Source organism: Schizophyllum commune (assembly GCF_000143185.2).
Source record: "Schizophyllum commune H4-8 unplaced genomic scaffold SCHCOscaffold_9, whole genome shotgun sequence".
NCBI lineage: Eukaryota > Fungi > Basidiomycota > Agaricomycetes > Agaricales > Schizophyllaceae > Schizophyllum > Schizophyllum commune.
Window position 1 is genome coordinate 2,042,728 of NW_026089546.1, and position 17,124 is coordinate 2,059,851.

General features: G+C 57.9%; 8 protein-coding genes across 8 annotated transcripts; 6 read left to right on the top strand and 2 right to left on the bottom strand.

Annotated features, from left to right (window-relative positions):
- Positions 1-96: 96 nt before the first annotated feature.
- On the top strand, positions 97-6,805 carry SCHCODRAFT_02635666 (uncharacterized protein). The gene is made up of 25 exons (XM_050345879.1): positions 97-238; positions 288-387; positions 441-665; positions 715-759; positions 809-859; positions 909-943; positions 996-1,293; positions 1,340-1,683; positions 1,733-1,855; positions 1,917-2,005; positions 2,055-3,179; positions 3,229-3,491; positions 3,546-3,628; positions 3,678-3,830; positions 3,879-4,074; positions 4,132-4,417; positions 4,472-4,743; positions 4,798-5,143; positions 5,195-5,310; positions 5,375-5,785; positions 5,837-5,986; positions 6,043-6,078; positions 6,131-6,328; positions 6,384-6,460; positions 6,513-6,805. Exons 1-25 carry the CDS (start codon positions 215-217, stop codon positions 6,618-6,620), a joined length of 5,154 nt encoding a protein of 1,717 aa, XP_050198985.1. The 5' UTR covers positions 97-214; the 3' UTR covers positions 6,621-6,805.
- A 43-nt stretch (positions 6,806-6,848) lies between these two features.
- On the top strand, positions 6,849-8,588 carry SCHCODRAFT_02635670 (uncharacterized protein). Its single transcript, XM_050345880.1, has 3 exons — positions 6,849-7,032; positions 7,084-7,217; positions 7,274-8,588. Exon 3 carries the CDS (start codon positions 7,301-7,303, stop codon positions 8,180-8,182), a length of 882 nt encoding a protein of 293 aa, XP_050198986.1. The 5' UTR covers positions 6,849-7,032; positions 7,084-7,217; positions 7,274-7,300; the 3' UTR covers positions 8,183-8,588.
- Positions 8,589-8,864: 276 nt separating this feature from the next.
- On the top strand, positions 8,865-9,530 carry SCHCODRAFT_02635675 (uncharacterized protein). Its single transcript, XM_050345881.1, has 2 exons — positions 8,865-9,308; positions 9,335-9,530. Exons 1-2 carry the CDS (start codon positions 9,212-9,214, stop codon positions 9,466-9,468), a joined length of 231 nt encoding a protein of 76 aa, XP_050198988.1. The 5' UTR covers positions 8,865-9,211; the 3' UTR covers positions 9,469-9,530.
- Positions 8,867-9,485, top strand: SCHCODRAFT_02635677 (uncharacterized protein). Its single transcript, XM_050345882.1, has one exon. It carries the CDS (start codon positions 8,905-8,907, stop codon positions 9,067-9,069), a length of 165 nt encoding a protein of 54 aa, XP_050198987.1. The 5' UTR covers positions 8,867-8,904; the 3' UTR covers positions 9,070-9,485.
- Positions 9,531-9,762: 232 nt separating the features above from the next.
- Positions 9,763-10,981, bottom strand: SCHCODRAFT_02670767 (kinase-like protein; the record flags this gene model as incomplete). The annotated part of the gene is made up of 4 exons (XM_003029881.2): positions 9,763-9,837; positions 9,887-10,519; positions 10,572-10,846; positions 10,897-10,981. The coding sequence occupies 4 exons, from the start codon at positions 10,979-10,981 to the stop codon at positions 9,763-9,765; spliced, it is 1,068 nt and encodes a 355-aa protein (XP_003029927.1).
- Positions 10,982-11,947: 966 nt separating this feature from the next.
- On the bottom strand, positions 11,948-14,309 carry SCHCODRAFT_02635681 (uncharacterized protein). Its single transcript, XM_003029882.2, has 6 exons — positions 14,283-14,309; positions 13,929-14,226; positions 13,325-13,870; positions 12,911-13,273; positions 12,671-12,859; positions 11,948-12,500 (listed from the first exon to the last, which is right to left on the bottom strand). The coding sequence occupies exons 2-6, from the start codon at positions 14,085-14,087 to the stop codon at positions 12,114-12,116; spliced, it is 1,644 nt and encodes a 547-aa protein (XP_003029928.1). The 5' UTR covers positions 14,088-14,226; positions 14,283-14,309; the 3' UTR covers positions 11,948-12,113.
- A 1,152-nt stretch (positions 14,310-15,461) lies between these two features.
- Positions 15,462-16,887, top strand: SCHCODRAFT_02635690 (uncharacterized protein). The gene is made up of 5 exons (XM_003029478.2): positions 15,462-15,781; positions 15,836-16,083; positions 16,141-16,231; positions 16,282-16,354; positions 16,406-16,887. Exons 1-5 carry the CDS (start codon positions 15,613-15,615, stop codon positions 16,536-16,538), a joined length of 714 nt encoding a protein of 237 aa, XP_003029524.1. The 5' UTR covers positions 15,462-15,612; the 3' UTR covers positions 16,539-16,887.
- Positions 16,448-16,890, top strand: SCHCODRAFT_02378282 (uncharacterized protein). Its single transcript, XM_050342515.1, has one exon. The coding sequence runs from the start codon at positions 16,535-16,537 to the stop codon at positions 16,841-16,843; it is 309 nt and encodes a 102-aa protein (XP_050198989.1). The 5' UTR covers positions 16,448-16,534; the 3' UTR covers positions 16,844-16,890.
- Positions 16,891-17,124: the final 234 nt, after the last annotated feature.

A 17,124-nucleotide genomic window follows, 5' to 3' on the forward strand; every position in this document is an offset into this window, starting at 1 on the left:
TGTCTAGCCTTGGTCTCGTTGCAGTGGCGCGTCACCGGGAACTTCCCCGCGCGTGCGTCCGGATCCCGGCCCGGGCCAATGTGGCGCTGAGGCGAACGCTGCAAAGCGCCATCCGCTCGAGCTGTTCGTTACGTCCCACCCTCATCCGTGGTATCAAGGTCCACTCGAGCAAGCCTTTACCTCTCTGCTGGACTAGGGAGAAAGCTGTAGGAAAATGGCGTCCCGCCGGAACGCTCTGGTGCGTCGTAAAGTCGCGGGATGTATGCCATCGCTGACAACAGCTGAAGTGGGACCAAGGTCACGACGAGGCCGTACAGGTCAACCAGAGAGCCCTCATTGACAAGGTGCTCGCTCGCTACTCTGGGGAATTTACGGTCTTCCGCGAACGTACGTGATCGCCGCAACGACTACACACATCCTCGCTGATTACGCGTTCGTAGTGCTGCAGAACTCGGACGACGCGCAGTCGAAGGCGGTAGAAATACACTTTGAGACGCAGGAGTACCTCTCAGCCAGGTCCGGCGAAGGCTCTAAAGCTGCATCAACCTCAAATCTCGACTCTGGGGACTTGCCCGACTTGAAGAAGATACAGGTACACCAATGGACGTTCAAAAACAACGGCATTCTGTTCCGTAATGAGGACTGGGATCGGCTGAAGAAAATCGGTATGTGGAACGCTATATATCTGAAGTCAATTCACTGAACTACCGACAGCGGAGGGAAACCCTGACGAAGACAAGATCGGTGCATTCGGTGTAGGTGCGCCGCGTTCACTTAAATCCTTCCTTCCATTGCTGAATATCCTTAGGCTTTTACAGCTTGTTCTCCGTCACCGAGGAGCCTTTCGTCACTTCAGGAAGTGCGTGTCCGCTGTATATCACCGGTGCCACCACTCATCAGATGCGCAGACAAGTGGATGGGCTTTCACTGGAATAAGGACCAGGTGAGCAATAGAAATCGCATTCCGTCGCAATACATAGTTAACCCTGCGACAGCTTCTCGCTCGAAGAGGAGAGACCGAGTCTACTGACGCAGAAGCTGAGAAATGGACGTCCTTTGAGATGCCTCTGCGTGAAGCTGGTCCCATCCCGGTCGCCTTCGACTTCACGCGTTTTCTGGCTTCCTCAATCACCTTCATGACGACGCTTGCCGAAATCAGCGTATATCTCGACGGCAAGCGCCTCGTACGACTGACGAAGGGCAACAGCTTGCCTAAGCCATCGACCTTCCCTCGCTACATGACGACGCGAGGACCTGCGAAGATCATGAGTGCGAAGCAGTTGCGCTCGACATGTAAGTCTTTGAGCTCGTCAGATCCCTTGTTACTCAACATTCACAGCTGTCAGTATCAAGGCCGAAGTCATGCGTTGGGTGTACACGTCTGGGACGGAGAAGCCGCCGCTTCGCCCTCCCGTTGTCAAGAAAGAGGAAAAGCCGCAAGGCTTTTTCAAGTCTCTGTTTTCTTTTGCTGCTGCAACTGCCTCGACCCCGCAAATTACTCCACAGCAGCCACCTCCACCGCCTCCAATCAGGAAGGATCCGAGGAAGGTGGAGGAGACGAGCGTGAACTTGTCGATCTTCACTATGGATATGGACGTCACCCTCGATAGGAAGATGACTGCGGAGCTGTACCGCTCGATGCAGAAGAACCCGCCGAAGGCTGTCAAGTACAGCTTGATCTACGTGAGTGCTCCCTCTTTCTCTCCAAGCGTGCGTGCTGACCCAATCACAGACCGCGAAAGACGAGTACGACGCCAGCAAGAAGGAGGACGAGCAGGTTGCATCGGAACTGGGGAGCATCTTTCAAGGTTTAAGAGCGGATCTCGACGGGCAGGGTACCACCAAGCTATTCATTGTATGTCTTTGTTATGTAGGGCGAATGAATGAGAAGATGATTTTCCCTCCTTTGATTCCAGGGACATGCAACGGCGCAGACGACGGGCTTGGGTGGGCATATGGCGTCGAGGTTCATTCCGACGGTGGAGCGAGAGACGATTGATTTAGCGTAAGTTGTCGCCTGAAGAGGCCGTTGAACTTGCTGATAGTTCGCGCAGAGATCGCAATGTTGCGGTATGGAACCGGGAGCTGCTGCATATGGGTGGTATATTGGCCCGAGCGGCGTACGAGGTCGAGCTAGGTGGCATCCGGGAGCTCTGGCAAGGCGCTGGACCCTCCCCAAGCGACGACCTGAAGACCTGGTTGACCGCCCGCGCCCTCCACGCCCTCAAGTTCTTCACCTTCCACCAATCTACGCCCTCCCACGCCGTCTCCAGCCTCATCGAGGCCGGCTTCTTCGGCTGCTCCCCCGCCAAGAACTTCCCCCTTCTCTCCACCAGCGGCGTCCGCGCTGACTGCTCCGTCCGCATGCCGCACGCCTCGTACGCTGCCTTCCTCAAGCAGCTGCCCACGGTCCCTGATGCTATTGTCGACGGCGCGCCCGCGATGGTGGGCGCACTGGCTGCTCGTGGGATCATACGCGATGTCACGTTCGACGATGTGCTCGCTGAGCTCGCCGCGCGACCGCTGCCCGAGGCGGAGATGGTCGCATGCATGCGGTGGTGGGCGGATGCGAGCAAGCAGCTCGATCGGGGACGGTTTGAGAGCGTGCGTGGGCAGCTTTTGGGCGCGGCGGTGCTCATCTTGGGGAGCGGGACGGAGGGGGAAAGGATCCTGCCGCTCAGCACAATTGAGACGTATGCAACGCCGCGGACAGTGATTCTACCAGAAGGCCCGCTGCCGCCGCATCTTCTGCCTGCGGAGGTCAGCAAGCAGTTTGAGCCGCTGGTTCTGGCCTCTGCCTTCGGGTGGACGGAGCTGTCGACGGTCGAGTGGCTAGAACATCTGTGCAGCAATGCGGTTGTGGGGAAGGACGCGGCGTACGACTTGACAGCGAACCCGGAGTGGGCGGAGCGGGTGCTCACAACGTTGGCACGGGCGTGGCCTGCGCTCTCGACAGCGCTGAAGGGCGAGGCCTTGGCGCTCTTGCGCGATCGGACGTGCGTTCCTACCAGCGCGGGCCTGCAGAAGCCTCAGCAGGCGTATTTTGCGAGCGCAGATATCTTCCATGATCTGCCGGTTGTGAGCTTGCCGTCGGGCACGGCGGTGCGCGGCAATCTCGCAAAGTTGCTCCAGGACGTCGGCGTGCGCAAGCATGTTGAGCTGCAGCTCATCTTCGATCGGTGAGTAGACTGGGATTCTGTAATGCTAGAGTGCTGAAGCTTGCGATAGCATGGTCAAGACCAACCAATGGACTATTCCCGAGCTCGTGAAGTACTTTGCATCGGTGCAGTCAACCTTATCACCAGAAGAGATGCGGAAGCTGGTCTCGACCAAGGCATTCTTCGCTGAAGGTCAGGTAGAGAAGGAAGATGGCAAGCCAACACGGTATCTAGCGAAGGACTTGTACGAACCTTTGGACACATTCCGGCAACTTGGACTGCCAGTCATCGATTGGGGAACGCAGGTCAAGTGGAGGAGTAATTCGGAGGAAGGTGAGTGACTGGTTGTGTCAAACTCATGTAGAGCGCGTCTGACTCGACTCGCAGCTCAGTTCTTGTTCAAGCTGGGCCTTCGAAGATTCCCGCCTTTAGCTACGCTCGTCGGTCTTTGTGCGAGTCCTGACGAGAAGGTGCGCAGCAGACGCGAAGTAGCATAGTTCCCGGATTGATGTTTTGCAGATCCGCGAGAACGCCATGAAGTACTTGCTGGCCCAGTTCGACCAGCGGTACAGCAAAGAGTACCAGCCGTTCGACTTCCGGGACATTGCCTTCATTCCCGCCATGAAGGGTACCATGGAGAAGCCCATCTACTGCTTGGTGACGCCCAAAGAGGTTGGTTCACCCATAGGCTTCGCTTATGCATAACTTACGGAAATCTAGGTTCACGCGAACGTCGAGTGGATTGTCTTCGGCTACACCGTCGTCGATCCCCGCGCACCGAAGGACATTGTCACGAAGTTGAAGATCCAGAAGCAGCCGCCTACCGGTCTACTCGTGGATCAGCTCAGGAGAAATCCTCCGAAAGACGAGGAACAAGCGAAGGTGTGGTTCTCGCTGCTGGCAACTCGTATAGCGGGTATGACATCTGCCATCATCTGAGGATTCCCAGCTAATCACTCGTCCGGTCGTCTAGACTTCACCAACGCCGAGCTAGTGGCCCTCTCCGCCCTGAACATGGTACCCGTGCGCGACAAGGAAACATCCGTCCTCCGTCACCTCCCTCCCACGCACTGCTTCTTCGGCGGCCAGTCGAAGGGGCAGCTGCACTCCAAGCTCTTCGTCTTCGTCGACTTCGGCTCAGCGGCGAATGGCTTCCTCAGCGCGGTCGGCACGAAGCAGGAGCCGACCGTTGAGCAAATTGCGCAGATCCTTCTCGCCGACCCGTACAAGTTCTACCAGCTCTCGGAAGGGCCGCAAAAGTGAGCGAGGGTGTTCTGGCATGATGTTTTTTTAGTGCTAATAAGCCTTTGCAGCTTCCTGAACGAGCTGCGTAACATTGCGGTGAACAGCGCGCTGGTCTCGTCGACAACTATGGCGCGGTTGAAGCGCGGGAATGTCTTGCTTGGCATACAGCGGAAACCGAAGCAAGCGACGAGAGAGGAGGCAGAGCTGGACGACGAGGACGACTGGGAGCTGCAGTACGACCTCAAGCGACCGGAGGAGATTGTGGTTGCGGACGACTCGATCGCGCTGCAAATCTTTGGCGACAAGTTGTTCACTGCACCGCAGGAGGATATTCTAGAGAGTGCGTTGCTGTCTTTTTGCATTAACAAACATCGCTGAAAGTATGTTCCTCCAGAATTCTACGCTAATCTTGGTTCACGTCGCCTGAGCTCCATTGTCAAGGAGGACTTCAACTTCGGCGGCGAGGTCGCCAACCATAAGCCCGCACAGGCCATCAAGGCACTTGTTCTCGAACGCCTGCCACTCTTCCTGCACGATCACAGTCATGCACGAACGATGCGCGTACAGTTGACCGCTGACAACTTCATCGTGCGCTCCTTCGGCACGCTCGCGGTGACGAAGACGCTCAACTTCGGACGGCTGCGACTGTCGAATCGGCAAGATGCGAGCGCAGTAGCGAGACGAAATGGGTCTCAGGTTGAGCTCTGGGTGGCGACTAATGCCCAGATCGACATGTATGAGTGAGTGCAGGCGAAATTACCCCAAGGAGACGCGGGCTGATCTTCATGCAGGGTTGCGACTTCGCTGAATCGCATCCTGTTCGAGTCTCCGAGAGCACATGATGCGCTGCTATTCATGACCATTCTGTCCACTGACTTGAAGTCGCTGAAGCGGCGTGGGTACAACGGTGAGTGCAACACCCCGGATGTCTATATTACGTGCATGATGACTGATACATTACCGCAATACAGTGGACAGGATCTTGCGGCAGAAGAAGGCAGATCATGAAGCGAGGGAAGCTCAACAGAAAGCGGCGACTCTTCTGTCCGCGCGGCAGAGGCAGGAAGAAGAAAACACGCCCTCCGTGCCGGGCGGATTCGCACCGCCTGCACCGCCGAAGGACGCTAAGCCACCTATATCCCAGCCTCCGCTCCCGATAGCGGCGCGGGACTCGACGGACTCGTCTGCGACTGCGGTAGAGAAGGCCCCGTCGATCATGGATTCTGTGACGGAATCTCTCTCGCGGCCTCAGTCGACACTGCAGAAGTGGAAGAACAAGTTCGGCGCACTGCCCACGCCCACGCCCGGGCCATCTATGGGCGGCACCATGACACCACAGCCTCAACCACAAGGGCCGGCGGTCACGCCCTGGTCCAATATCGGTGGGTAAATTGGGCAGAGACGGGAGTCTCAAGGAACTAACGCATGCGCAGACCGCAACGTCGACATTGCGATGCAAGGGTGCCGCGCGGAGTCAGCGAATGTGATTAAGAACGGGCAGGAGCATATGGAGCGCGTGCGGGAGGCGCTGAATGAGGGCTACTGCGATATCTCGAACCAGGTTGGCGACTTGACGCAGCTGGGTAGGTCCCTTGAATTGTAGGTCCACCACGTGGCTGATGTTCGACTTCCGTCACAGGGACTATAAGCTCTTTCAGGGTCTACGCGACGCCAGGTAGGCAGCGTCGGCTAGGCGATGGGAGATCGGTGTACTCACACTTCTACAGACGTACCCGACAAGCCTACCTTCCTGGAGAGGAAGCGCGATGCGCTGAATCGGTTCATTGGGGTGATCATGCCTCTCGCGCATGTCTACCAACTGCCGCTTTCGAGCTTGCACTTGTTCATGGACATGTCGGGAGGTGTCATTGCGTTCAATCGGAACGGCAGTATCTTCCTCAACTTGCGGTACTATGAGGCTTGGCGTAAGTCCAGCGCGCCGCTCATGGCAGGTTGCATCGCTGACCAGAGTCGATCTAGACGACCAGGAGGTCCGTCAAGGAAAGCTTGCTCAAGCGTTCGTGTCGAACTACTTCACGCTTGCGCATGAGATCGCGGTACGTCTCATCATCAGTTGTTCGGATGGCTGCATGCTGATCTGCGTTCCAGCACAACCTTGTACATCCTCACAACGCAGAGCACGAATTCTACTTCTCTGCGATCTGCGAAAAGTACATGGTATCTTTCAGTCAGTTGCTGGCCCGTAGTGGTGCATGATGGACATGTATTGTAGACTTGCTTGTACTTGCATGGATTTAGTCTGGAACAGCCTCATTTACCACATCCCTTAGCGTCTAACGGTGATCATTGCGGATCGCACTTGATATCCTTGCTCGTGGTGATAAGGGCTGCATGATACGTCGAGGAGCAGTGGACGTCTGCGTCGAGACAGGGATGAGCACTGGGTTGGGCGGGTACAATCAGTGTCAGGGCCGATGATTGAAAGGATTCCTATTTTGTGATCCCTTGTGTGGCGTGCGCACGTGCGGGGAATTGGTTATTGGCTTTTATTGATCGTCCCGAGTCGTCGAAATCGCTTGCCCTTGCCCCCGTTCACAAACGAGCACGCAAGCACAGCATCGCCGCCCTCGCCACCGCCGACGTCCCCAGCATCCTCCCCGACGCGAATCTGTGAGCCTTTCGCACATAGTCAGCGGCGCACAGCAGCTAATTCCCATACAGGCTAGACCGCGTCTCCCAATCGCAGGACCTTGTCCAACCCGCCCCCGCCTCGCAGCCCGCTGCCCATCACCAGCAGCAGACAGAGAAAGCACCATACACCCACTTCTCATTCGGGAAGTCCGCTGGGCAATCGGTGCGTCGCCTACAGCACCTCCCCGCGCTCCCACAGCAGGCTGACGCCCCCACCAGAATCGCCACCTACGAATCCAATCGCCATGTCCATCATGCGCCGCAAGCCCTCCCACACCTACCGCTCCCCGACTGACGACTGCGCGTCGGGGCCCATCATCATGCGCCGGACGACCACCGCGTCCAGCAACGAGTCGACGTCTTCCGAGTCGTCGTCCACGTCACCCCCATCTGCTCGCACCATCCCTCGGGTCCTGCGCCCTCCCGTGGCTAGCACTGTCAAGACGCGCAGACGCACATCGAAAGACCACCTGCCCCTTTACCACCCTCATGGGAAGTTGGCGACATCACTACCTCCGCTTGACGCGCTCGCCCATGGCCTTCCAATCATCGAAGACTCCCAGCTTGCGGGCGGCAAGTCTGGCAGTCGTGCCAAACGCAATGGCGCTTCGAAGCTGCGCGACGCCGTGACGGTCGCCCCGATCGCTGAGCCCGCCGTCAGTCCCCCGGCCCCGGCAGCCAGCAAGCCGACCCCGCGCAAGCGTCGCGCGGCCGGCGGCGGCGGGGGCTCCGCTGCTGCGAAGCGCAAGCGCGCTGCTGTCGACGACGCCGACGCGCCCTATCCGGCCACCAAACGTCGCGCTGTGCGTAGCCGGCAGGCCAAGGATCAGGCGGACGTCGGCTCGCCCGGCCCGGCCGCCGATGTTCCGCCCACGCCAGAGTCCGCCGCCGAGCCGCTCCCCCGCAACACGCGCGGCACTCGTGCTCGTGCCAGCGCCCGCCGCACGTCCTCCGAGAGCGCGGGCGGCAGCGTGCAGCCCCAGACGCCCCGCGGCAAGGAGGCCCGGCTGGTGTCGATCGACGAGACGGTCGTCGCGGCCGTCAATAACGACAAGGCCGTCAAAACGGCGATGGACCTGATCGGCATGCAGCCCAATCTCGACATCACCGTCGGGAACGCGGCGTAGGATCTCCCATCAGCTCATCATATCCGTATTTATCGGGTTTTCCGCTCTCGTCCTGCCCTCCATCGCCGCCTGTTGTCATCTCTCCTCCAGCCCATCCATCCACTTTTCCGCGGCCGACTCGCATGATACACACCGAATTCTTGGCCTCCGCTCCGTCCACTTTCCTCCTCTCACGGCCTCCATTCCATCCTCTTTCGGTCTCCATACCGTCCTCTATTTCTTGACTTTCGATCCATTATCATCCATGCCATCCCATCACACTTTCACATCCGCCGCGCGGCTACCTCTTCTTGCATACCATGGGCTCCTGTACTTCCTGTTTGTACTGTTTACGGTTACTTATTGTCCTCCTCAGTTAATGTAGTCGCGCTGTGGTTCTGAAATGATCATTGTCTTGAATACTTCACTGATTCGAGGCTTTGAGCGGTGCAGGCAAGCACTTCTTTCGGCCGGTGAGCGCCGCTAAGTTCGCGGTTTCTCTTCTTCGATACATAAGCCTACCGTTTGGCTATCTCGTCAGCTCACTTTGCTGATTTACAGCATGGCTTGATCTTGGTAATATTGAGCGCATTTCGAGTGAATCTGCTAGTCTCCTATGGCAGACGTGCGGAAACCTTACAATCCCTACCACGCACTCACCGTCGATTAGCGCTTGTCCTCGCTCGCTGAGAGTCTACAAGAATATCCTTCGACGCAGCTGCATTCTATTACCCGAGACGACAATGAGTAACCCGGGACGTATGCAACAAATCAACCTCTCCAGGGCCTCACCTTCGCGCCCTCATCGCGGCGCCCTCTCCAACCCCACTCGCCCCCTCATCGTACGAAGGGTCGGGGATCAGAGGACAACAAGTGCTCGGGAAGTGGATGGTACGTATGAGTCGTGAACGGAAAGATGATGGGAATGGGAGGGAGTGTCGATCATAAATGTACATAAGCGAGACAGTATAAACAGTGAAGACAGCGACAGCTTAGGGCAACTGTGGGATGCCGAATATATAGGTAGCGTACGGGCGCGCTGCAGTATTGATGTATGGTGAGCGCGAGCGATATGGGAGGATGGAGATAGAGCAGCAACATCGAACCTATGATTCGATGCGGGAAGAGAAAGAGAAGAAAAGCGTCCGTACGCAGATTGAAGTCGCAGACTAGTTATGAGTGCTTTGTCGAGTGGAGGCAGTGTGGCGTATGTTGTTGTCGTCTACATGTCCTGTAGAGCACCTCGGAGCGATGCCATCGGACGACGACCTGAGTGGTGGTGGCGGGAAGGGAGCGGACAGCCGTGATGACGATGAGCACGCATAACACGGCAGAGCCTGGCGTGCCCCATCGTCGTTGACCGCATCCCCCCGCGAAGAACCCAGCGTCCTCGCACTCCATTTCTCTCGACCCCTCCGGATCTCTCTCGGCGACCAAGCCTGATTTCCCTGATAACACCTGCCCTCCGCCCCCAAACTATCTTGGTCGCCACTCGGGGCGCGCTGATCTTCGTGCAAGAAAACAGCGACACACAACCCCAGATCCAGACGTCCTCTCAACACCAAGCGCGATGAACTCTGTTCATTTACCAGAGGTCGGCGTCACGTCCACGACCGGCGCGCTGCTGGCCGACGGCACCCGGGGTCTGCTGAGCCTGACGCGTCTGAGAGCGAAGCCTGCATATTGTTAGCAAGCTATTGTTCCGAAGGTCTGCGCGGGCCACACCCACATGCGGTCGGGCGCGCGGTGCTCGTCGTCCTCCTGGACGACCTTGCGGCGGGTGCCACTCTTGCCACTGCTCTCATCCTGGGCACGCTGGACGCTCCAGTCGAAGACGTAGTCGTACTGGTAGCCCTCGCGAACGAAGAGGTCGCGGAAGAGCTTGCGGAGGTACGAGTAGTCAGGCTTGTCGTCGAAGCGCAGCGCGCGAGTGTAGTTGAGGAAGATGCCAAACTCGTTGGGGAAGCCACGGCAGAGCAGGTCGGTGGGCGTCGTCATCTTCTTCTCCATGATACGGTCGTACTTCTGCTTCTTGGTGGCAGCTTTGAGGCCCTGCCACGGCAGCGCGCCACGGAGGAAGTACATGAGGACGTACGCGAGCGACTCGAGGTCATCGCGGCGAGCCTGCTCAACACCCAAGTGTGTGTTGATCGAGGTGTAACGAGCAGTGCCCGTCAGGTTCTTGTTCTCCCTGTACGGGATGTGCAAGTGCGTCTTGGGGTCGCGAAACTTTTTAGCGAGACCAAAGTCAATGATGTTGACCTGGTTGCCGCGCTTGCCAATGCCCATCAGGAAGTTGTCGGGCTTGATGTCGCGATGGATGAAGTTGCGCGAGTGCACGTACTCGATGCGGGAGATCTTCGGAAGGGGTCAGAGGACAGTATATACCATGGTTGGGACACCCACTTACGAGCTGATCGGCCAAGAGGAGGACGGTCTTCAGGCTGAACTTCCGGTTGCAGAAGTTGAAGAGATCCTCGAGGGAGGGACCGAGCAAATCGATGACCATGCCGTTGTAATCGCACTCAGTGCCGAACCACCGCACGAAGGTTACGCCAACACCGCCCGCGAGGGTCTTGAGGACCTTGGCCTCATATTCGAGCTGAGGGTGTTTGGCCTTGACGGACTCGAGCTTGATGGCGACTTCCTCGCCAGAGATGATGTTGATACCGAGGTAGACATCACCTGGATGTCCTCAGTACGCATTGCCACAGAAAGCCGCGCATGCCACGCACCGAAAGAGCCAGAGCCAATCTTTTTGCCAAGTCTATACTTGCCGCCGACACGAAGATCAAGCCTGTGAGAAGCGTTGTCGGTCATGTTGGGTATTCAGGGATTACTGTGAAGAGGGTGGTCAGTAAGCTGTTAAGCACTGATGCTTTATACGCGGCAAGTGTGGCGGACGAGCGGTGATACATAACACCTCGTTCCACCATGCTCGGGCGCACTGTGACGAGTCATCCCACAGAGGGTCGTCCGGGGTCGGGGGCATAGGGCAAGAGCGCTTGAGAGCCGCCTCGAGGCAGCGCGCTCGGGCCATGAGGCGAACGAATTGCCTTCCAAGACTACAAAGAGCCACCACTCCTCCGCCTCCACAGCTCGCCAGAAAAGCCAGATCCCCGAGATGCTCGGCACGACACTCACCAGACTGCAGAAGAAAACGGGACTGGAGAAAGCGTGTGGCAAGGAGGCACAGGGAAGACGGGGCCGAAGAGTAGGAGGACAAGGGCAACCGCCTCCTGGCCGGCCTGACCAACGGCGGCCATGTAGGTTACAGTGATCAAGCACTCAATAAGCAATCGGTCTCGGTCAGCATTGCCATGCCGCCGCGTCGCACAAGAAAATTGAATGAGCGCCCCGACCCTTGCCTGCTTCACAAATATTCACGAATGTGGCTATGATCTCAAAGAACAACACTGAGCTGCTACGAATGCGCGGACACGCTAACATGCTCATGGAAATGAAGAAAGGCTGCGAGGACGCCGAAACGGGCACCATGAGTACTCACGAATTCACATCGGCAATCGGGCCCGTCGTGCCGGTGCTTTCAAAGTGTAGGGCTTGTCCAGCGACAAGAAATCGGAATTGGCGAGCAGACCTTGCCCAGTATGATTCCATCCACTTGAAGAGCAGGTCCAGAGCAGAAGAATTAGTGTAAGGGTGCTCAAGTAGCGTAGAGGACGTTCGGACTGTGTTCCAAATTTGGATCCGCCTCCACGGGCCGGCGTGATGTGACGCTGCTCATAGAGTGATATGGGTACCGTTTGCTCATCTTCCCTTTGTCCGGTGATGACTGTGAATCTCTGAGCGATATATTAGTGAGGTGAAGTTGGTGCCACACGCCATACAAGCAGGTATTCTTCGAGGAATAATATTACGAATCACTTTGTTGTGTGTTCAATGCATGACTGGCCAACGGATTCAGGTTTCTACAACAGAGGCCAAGGTTTCGTCAGGTCGACACGATACGGTACCAATCCTCTGAACGATCCTGATCGCCCTCCTCATTCTGATCCTCCCGCGGGTACTGATCCCTCGGAAAGCGCACACCCTTGCCCTCAGCGCGCCTTTCACCTGGCGCGACGAGCGGACAGAGGAACCGCTCCTCGTCCGGGTCGAGGTAGTCGCTGCGAAAGACGAGCTGGGGGTCCTGGTGGCTTGAGACCGCACCCAGTTTTAGTGGGTCCGCACCCGAAACATCGTGACGCGGGATGGGCTGCAGTTCGTTCGGGCTAGGCCCCATGTATGCGCCCTTGGAGTCGCCGCGCTGGAACTGCTTGTATCGTTTGGCGTTGTCGAAAAGCGTGGAGTAGGTGGGAACGCCACGCTTGTGGCTGATCTGGAATAGGTTGAGAAGGAAGCCCAATCAGCAGGGGATACTCCAGATACGGGGGGTTAGAGCATGGATGGAACCCTTAATTGCGTGGGGCGCACCCCGAGAGCAATCGGTGAGCCACAAGCGCACAGAGGGTATGCTTGGGGCACGGCGGTGAGATTGAGTGGACGCACCTGGTTGTCGATGACGCGCACTATCGCATGCGCCCAAGGGTCAACGTCGCCGACCTTAGCGCGCGGCGCCTTAGCGCTCGACTGCGTCTCGTGACAGCCGGCAAGCAGCACGCCGCGCTGCGTGCCTAGCGCGTCGATGCCCACGCCCGACGAGGAGAGGATCGTCAAGTTCACGCCAGCCGCCAGATTCTGAGGCAGACGCTAATCAGCTGAGGAATCAAGGCAGGGAGTAGGGCGCACGCCTCGTATAGTTTCCGCCACCCAAGCAGCCGGCACGACCTCCTTAAAAAGCCCGGCACTGTCGCGGGCCATGATCCAGCCCTCGTCTGTGCCACCTGTGCCCTCGGACCTGTCAGCGTCCACATACAGGAAGCACACCTCGCCCGGCTTTGCGCTCCCAACCATGCTCTCAAACCACGGCCTGAAGCGCGACGCCATGGGCGGCTCCTGCCCATCCGAGCACACGGCGGGCCGACCTTTTGGCTCCTCGTTGAAGTACAGCATCCGAACGTCATCGGCGTTGAAACCCAAATTCTGCGTGAGCGTGTCGCGCAGGAGGAATAGACCTCTGTCCGTGCCCGTTCCGAAACGGAGGAGGACGGCCTGGTAGCGGCGAGTCAGCGGCGGGGTACCACGCACGGCTCAGACACGCGCCTTCTTCGAGTGCGCCTGCCTAAAGTCGGCGCGCCACGCCTTCATCAGGACGCCGTCCCCGCGCATGTTGCCCATGTAGATCGTCGCCCGCGCGCCGTCGGGATATATCGCAGTCTCGTACAGGTAGGTCCCGTCGTCGAACGTGCCCTGCGTCCACTCGTCTGTCTCGACGACGGTGCGAAATGTGCCCTTCACACACGCATTTTGCTTGCGCCTGCCCGCAGCGTCCTCTGTCCATTGGTAGAACAGGCCGACGGGCGCGCCGTCCGCGAGACCGCGCGGCATGACGAGCGTCGCCATCTCGTCGATGGCGTACGATGAGTAGGTGAGCTTGGTGGTGTACACCGTCGCGGACGGCACCCGACACTCGTCCGCGAGCTGCACCTGCAGCGTCGCGGGGGCGGACGTCTCCCCAGTCGGATTGCGCATTCGCAGCGTCACCAACTGGAGGTCGGCGGCGACGGTGCCTGCGAAGGAATAGTAGCCAAAGGAGAACGAGATTGCGTACTCGTCCGCCGTCCGCGTGACGCTGTCAATGGTGGCGAACTAGAGGGGGGAGGTGCGTTGCGTCAACGGGGTGCGGCGCACAACTGGTACGGCATACCTGTTGTTGGTTCTGCTTTATATCGCCAGCCGCATTCTGGGTCCACTGCCAGTACGCACAGACGGGGTCCTTGAGGGCGAAGCCGGCGGGGAAGACGACGGTAAAACATTCGTCTACGGCGTACTCGTACCAGTTCAGCTTTCCATTGTAGACGTACATGTGGTGCAGCGGGACAGCCTAGCAAAGTCGCGATGAGCTCGAAGGGTCAGGGAGAGTGATATTGTACTGTTCAGACCGCCGCTGCATCTCTTATACTGGCTGGTGGCGTCCCTCACCTGCTTATACCCGGAACGGCAGGCTAGAAAAGTCATGAGATGCCGATTCATATTCGTGTTAACTGACACTTGGACGTACCGTAGGCTCAACTGACCTATAGCTACCTATCGCATCGGAAGCGAGAAGTCAATTTTCACTGGACTATACATCCGTAAGCTATAGCACGAGGGACAATGTGGAACGGCGTTCAGGTCATTACCAACGCTAGCTCGAACTCGTCCGAACACGCAGACTTCACTTGAACTTATTGTTTGAGCAGAAGTCCGACTCTATCAGTAATGTATACGAGGATCGTACTTGCGAGTCTGAGAATGTCTACACTGAGAACATTGATCAGGCCCGATAACTTCACCTCACGGCCCGCTCGCCTTGATCGAACCGCTGAGACCACCTGCTGGACACACTCGCTGTTTTTGAAGTTACAGTCCGGATGCTCTCTCCGGTAGATAGGATGACTGGGTCCTGCGCAGTGCAGGGCGTGCAGTATCAGACGCGGACGATGCAGGTGACTTGTGTCGATGGCAAGAGTGATAGTCGGTGCCGCATTGGTGCCGCATGGTGTATGATGCGCGCGTGCTAGGTTTACGACTTTGAAGCGACGCAGAGTATGGCCGTGCCGTCATTCACGTTGGACCGTGCTTCAGATTTGGGCCATCGCGTGAGGCGCGTCCGTGCCGACCAGGCCAGTGTTGTACTGCCGAAGGAGTGGATGAAGAGCAGATAGCCCCAACGGCGACGGCGATAACGGCGGCAATCCGCACGCTGGTTTGGTGCCAAAGCCTGAGATAACTATGTCGTCGTGCAGACGTCAGGTCGTCACCGACGCGTCCTTGACAATCGGAGGCTTCAGCGGACGGAGGACGGTCGAGGGCAGTGAGCTAAAGGTCAGAAGGAGTGGTCGACGAGCTTCAGGGTGGCCTTGTATTCGATGTCTTGCATTTCGCGCCGCCGAGTTGTCCCGTCCGTTGTGAGCCCGGCCGGAGGAAGATATCGGGATCGACAGATTAGTGGGCGCCGACATACGGAGCGATGAGCAAACGTAGGGAGCGCAGCGGTAGCGCCTCGAGGCAGCGACGTAGCGTGCAGGCAGCGTCGTTGCTGGGTACAAGTGGTGCGTGCGCGCACGAGTGAATGGTCGAGGAGCGAAGAGCGAGAGGCGGCAAGCGCCGGACGGGGTAGGCAAGGGGCAACATACCCCATTAGGGCTCGGATCCACTGAAATGACGTGCGGCCGGGACGATGACCTACTGGAAGCTACACCGACTTGCTGGCTTTATAATGCTCCGGGCCTTTTTGCGTCGGACCACCACTTGACTTCACTCGTCCTCCTCCCGCCCAGCGCTCCGCCGCTGCCAAGCCCCCCTCAGTCCTACCCTCCCTCAGACCACAAGCCCGCCGCTCGTTCACCATGGTCAAGATATGGGGACTCGACCTGAGCGAATTCACCTTCGCCAAGTTTGGCTCGAAGAATATGTGGAGCACCGACTTCCATCGCCGGCGCACCAAGGTCATCGTCTACCAGCTCGCGATGGTCTTCCACGTCGTCTCCGAGTCGGTGGGCACGGCGGCGCTCTCTGGTGCGTTGTGTTGTGCATGAGGGGACAGGGCGGACGCTAACCGGTCGCGCGTAGATTATGTCGATCAGCAGAACGGCATCCAGCGGGTGCACCCCGGCGCGTCCGAGTACAACAACGACTTCATTGGGGTTGCGTCGTACAACATTTTCGTCGGCATATACGTCGCGACCATCTTCGGCAGCGGCTTCTTCTTCGACCTTATCTGGCCAGAGCGGGCAGAGTCGCTGTCGGTCAAGCGGGCATGGAAGGCGTGCAGCGTCCTGGCGTGCATAATGGCGTTGGCGGACGCGATCGCGATGACTGTGCGTCGGCCCTTCTCCTTCGGTATTGACAATGGCGACTGACGTGAAGCGTTCCAGGTCATCGTTGCGACCCGGGCCGCACATATCACGGGAATTAGTGGGGCAGAGGCAGCAAGCGTCCTCGCTATCGTTGGCGGTCCCCATCTTGGTACGTCCACCCTCAGAACTAGGCTCATACCCGTGCTAACTCCCCTTCAGTCTACAGGCATAACGCGTACTGCGTAGCATCCGTCGTCCTGCTCTGGATAGGCACAGTGTCCACGTTCGCAAGGTGTGTACCTTTCTGTCCTCGCGCTATTCATGTTCGCTAAGATCCGTCCAGCACATTCGTCATGTGGGAGGCGCTCTCCTACATCGACCATCACGGCGCACGGTCGAAGACGGGCAAGGCCCTCGCTGGCAACGGCGCCGACTCCACGAAGAGCAACACCGAATCCTCCACGCCCGTCGTATGACGGAGCGGATAGACTTTTCGCCGCCATGCGGTAGCGCGTGTGGGGGAGAACATGATAGACTTGGTTTGCTTTCGTGGGGGAGGCCTGCGCTTTCTTGGCTGAGGCCTTTGCGTTCGTGGGCAGGTCAGCGTTGCTATCTTTACCTATTCCTATGTGCTTTTCGCCTTGCGCTTGGCTGTCTAGGGACACTTCTATATACCAGGAGCGAGGCGGCTATTTTCACTACCACATTATTTTGTACTCTATGTATGACCCCTGTAGACTCGATACGACTGTACCGCACACGAATTTTCTGCCAGGAATAATACGGCTGGCGATGCCAAAATAATGAGACACCTTTTTTGATTCATGCTTTGGGAAGAGATGAAGCGGAAGGATGAAATATGCAGGTAGCTTTGGAGACCGCGACGCGACGCGTCGCGTCGCGAGCATCCTCGAGCGCGTCCAGCTGCGTCACCAGAGCATGGTCGAGGATGACGTCAACTGCGTCAGTGGCTCGTCGTTGCTTGATTGTGTTTGCCTCGCCATCAGTGAGTCACACAAAGTCCTCCACTTTAGCTGCATCATGCAATATCGTATTCTGCGC

What these genes read in the sequence shown, in the direction of transcription:
- SCHCODRAFT_02635666 (XM_050345879.1), top strand. Translation starts at nt 215, where the DNA reads ATGGCGTCCCGCCGGAACGCTCTG. An exon ending in CGTCCCGCCGGAACGCTCTG is followed by an intron (nt 239 to 287) that starts GTGCGTCGTAAA and finishes CAACAGCTGAAG; the next exon opens with TGGGACCAAGGTCACGACGA. An exon ending in TTCACTGGAATAAGGACCAG is followed by an intron (nt 944 to 995) that starts GTGAGCAATAGA and finishes ACCCTGCGACAG; the next exon opens with CTTCTCGCTCGAAGAGGAGA.
- SCHCODRAFT_02635670 (XM_050345880.1), top strand. Translation starts at nt 7,301, where the DNA reads ATGTCCATCATGCGCCGCAAGCCCTCCCACACCTACCGCTCCCCGACT.
- SCHCODRAFT_02635677 (XM_050345882.1), top strand. Translation starts at nt 8,905, where the DNA reads ATGAGTAACCCGGGACGTATGCAACAAATCAACCTCTCCAGGGCCTCA.
- SCHCODRAFT_02635675 (XM_050345881.1), top strand. Translation starts at nt 9,212, where the DNA reads ATGTATGGTGAGCGCGAGCGATATGGGAGGATGGAGATAGAGCAGCAA. An exon ending in GAAAGAGAAGAAAAGCGTCC is followed by an intron (nt 9,309 to 9,334) that starts GTACGCAGATTG and finishes GTCGCAGACTAG; the next exon opens with TTATGAGTGCTTTGTCGAGT.
- SCHCODRAFT_02635681 (XM_003029882.2), bottom strand. Translation starts at nt 14,087, where the DNA reads ATGTACGTCTACAATGGAAAGCTGAACTGGTACGAGTACGCCGTAGAC. An exon ending in TGGCGGAAACTATACGAGGC is followed by an intron (nt 12,860 to 12,910) that starts GTGCGCCCTACT and finishes CGTCTGCCTCAG; the next exon opens with AATCTGGCGGCTGGCGTGAA. An exon ending in TGCGCGTCATCGACAACCAG is followed by an intron (nt 12,501 to 12,670) that starts GTGCGTCCACTC and finishes AACCTATTCCAG; the next exon opens with ATCAGCCACAAGCGTGGCGT.
- SCHCODRAFT_02635690 (XM_003029478.2), top strand. Translation starts at nt 15,613, where the DNA reads ATGGTCAAGATATGGGGACTCGACCTGAGCGAATTCACCTTCGCCAAG. An exon ending in CGTTGGCGGTCCCCATCTTG is followed by an intron (nt 16,232 to 16,281) that starts GTACGTCCACCC and finishes ACTCCCCTTCAG; the next exon opens with TCTACAGGCATAACGCGTAC. An exon ending in ACAGTGTCCACGTTCGCAAG is followed by an intron (nt 16,355 to 16,405) that starts GTGTGTACCTTT and finishes AGATCCGTCCAG; the next exon opens with CACATTCGTCATGTGGGAGG.
- SCHCODRAFT_02378282 (XM_050342515.1), top strand. Translation starts at nt 16,535, where the DNA reads ATGACGGAGCGGATAGACTTTTCGCCGCCATGCGGTAGCGCGTGTGGG.